This window comes from Penaeus chinensis, chromosome 27 (genome assembly GCF_019202785.1).
Source record: "Penaeus chinensis breed Huanghai No. 1 chromosome 27, ASM1920278v2, whole genome shotgun sequence".
In the NCBI taxonomy this organism is placed as follows: domain Eukaryota; kingdom Metazoa; phylum Arthropoda; class Malacostraca; order Decapoda; family Penaeidae; genus Penaeus; species Penaeus chinensis.
In genome coordinates this window covers 19,876,840-19,879,339 of record NC_061845.1, presented here as the reverse complement: position 1 = coordinate 19,879,339, position 2,500 = coordinate 19,876,840, and the positions used below count along the sequence as shown (strand labels likewise).

Below are 2,500 nucleotides of genomic sequence, written 5' to 3'. Positions count from 1 at the left end.
AGTGTCTACACAAATTTCCGCCAAACACATTTGACATCACAGTTTCGGGCGCCCAATAAGCGAGGCATTGGAGAGAGTAATTACGTGCGGTCTTGCAGGAAGAAACAATGGAATGTGTGCCTGATCTCGTACACAATATGCCTTTTCAAGACAACTAATCTATCAATATAACATTTGTACAAGCTGTGGTGAAATGCAAATGTTTGAATGATACAGCTTCACCTCTCCATGCCTCACATTCTGTCCCCAAATCTTTTACTTTATTCCTCCAAGTGACAGATAGATGACTGTCACAAGATTACTTTGTGAACCGAATGAAAATAGCCTTACACGCGCCACGTACAATCTTGGTCTGAAATCACCATGCCACATGTCACCTATCACTTGCCATATGGCACGCCAATATGGCACGGAAATATATGAAGTGGTGTGACACTAATGTAAGTACCAGTTGCGATCAGCGTGCAGCGCCGAAATCCGACCTGCCACCTCAGATTGTGCTGTCAAATCATAATGGAATTTTTACATTCAAAGTTCTTATTAGCCAAGATAATATAAAAAAGTAAATCAAATAACATATGATTAAAAAGCAAAACTTTTGAATGTATGGCATACATAGAGCAGTTCTGAAGTATCTAGATAGATTTCTGCCAAATACATTTGCCAACACTGTTTTAGGTGCCCAGCGAGCGAGGCTTTGGATGAGAGGGTATTCACGCCTAATTATGTAGGAGGAAACAGTCCGATGTGTGCCTGGTCTCATGCACAACTATACCTCTTCCAGACAATGAACCAGTCAACATAACATTTGTACAAACTGTGGTTAAATACAAATGTGTTTTTTTTTATAATACACCATCACCTTTCTATAATAGCAATACTCTCCATGGTAGAATTATCAAATAATTCGTTTGTGAGAAGAAAAATTCCCTATAGATATTTTCAAGGTATTGCCTCACACTCTTCCCCAACTTCTCCACTTTATTCCTACAAGTGACAGATAATTGTTACAAGATTAATTAGAACCTAGAACAACAATAACAATGATGCCATGTTGTGAACGGAGTGACATCCACCATGTGCAACCTTGGTTTAAAATCACCGTGCCATGTGACATTTGCCACTTGCCAAGTGTGACATGCCATTTTGGTGTGAAAGTAACCTTATATAAATGGTAGATCGACAGAAAACGGAAGTTTGAATGCTCAAAACAAACTTTGAATTTCAGGGTCCATTTGGCCATGGTTGTGTTTTGCAGCTCCGTTAGCTATCACATAGTGCAGATCTGGAATTAGGAATAAAGAATTAGTTTTTAAGATAAGCGGGAGCAAGGTGTGGGAACGATGGAGAGGGTACGCCGGGAAGGGGACAGAAGTAAAGGGGCTGAGGGAAAGGATGATGGAGGACAGGCTGAAAAGATGGACAGAAGAGAAAAGGCAGGAAGGACAGGACAATGCATTTTTATTGATTTATTGAAAATGAGACTACAATTTCGAAATCCACCTGGATTCCATATATATATAAATATATATATATATATATATATATATATATATATATATATATATATATATATATATATATATATATACCACACACACACCACACACACATACATATACATATACAAATACAAATAGAAATACAAATGCAAATACAAATACAAATACACATACATACATACATACATACACACACACACACACACACACACACACACACACACACACACACACACACACACACACACGCACACGCACACGCACACGCACACGCACACGCACACGCACACGCACACACACCCGCACACACACACGCACACGCACACACACACGCGCGCGCACACACACACACACACACACACACACACACACACACACACACACACACACACACACACACACACACACTATGCCGTGTACATAAACACATATAGAACCACGCGGCTGCTTGCGGGCCGCGTGCTTGCCACGTGGTTCCTCAACCCACGCCACTCCCGGGTATTTAAGGCCAAGGATGACCCAGGCCACATAGAGTTCCTGCCCAGCGCTTGTCCGGTCAAGGTAGGCTGCCCGGCCTACGGATTCCGGCGGGAGGGCTCCGGTCATTCTGCGCTTTACCCAGACCTTGTCTCGTGTTGCCATATCTCGGTGTTGCTGGTATTCTTCTAAATAAAACGAGTCAAAGCCATCGCCCCCTTTTACTGCTCCTGTTTAACTAATGTATAAAGGGGTTCATTCTAAATAGCCTTTTACAGATAGATAGATAGATAGATATAAATATAAATATAGATAGATAGATAGATAGATATAAATATATATATAGATAGATAAATATAAATACAAATAAAATATAGATAAATATAAATACAAATAAAATATAGATAAATATAAATACAAATACAATATAGATATAGATACAGATATATATAGATATAGAAATATATATGTATATATGCATACACACACACAAACATACACACACATACACACACACATAC

At 39.4% G+C, this 2,500-nt stretch overlaps 1 protein-coding gene across 3 annotated transcripts in view; it reads right to left on the bottom strand.

Moving 5' to 3' along the window:
* Positions 1 to 2,500, bottom strand: part of LOC125039619 (alpha-(1,3)-fucosyltransferase C-like) — a 45,574-nt gene that overhangs the window by 36,915 nt on the left and 6,159 nt on the right. For all 3 annotated transcript variants that reach the window (XM_047633765.1, XM_047633766.1, XM_047633767.1), the window contains exon 2: positions 1,217 to 1,285. In XM_047633765.1, the coding sequence (XP_047489721.1) occupies positions 1,217 to 1,243 (27 nt within the window). In that variant the 5' untranslated portion in view covers positions 1,244 to 1,285. The remainder of the gene's footprint in view (positions 1 to 1,216; positions 1,286 to 2,500) is intronic.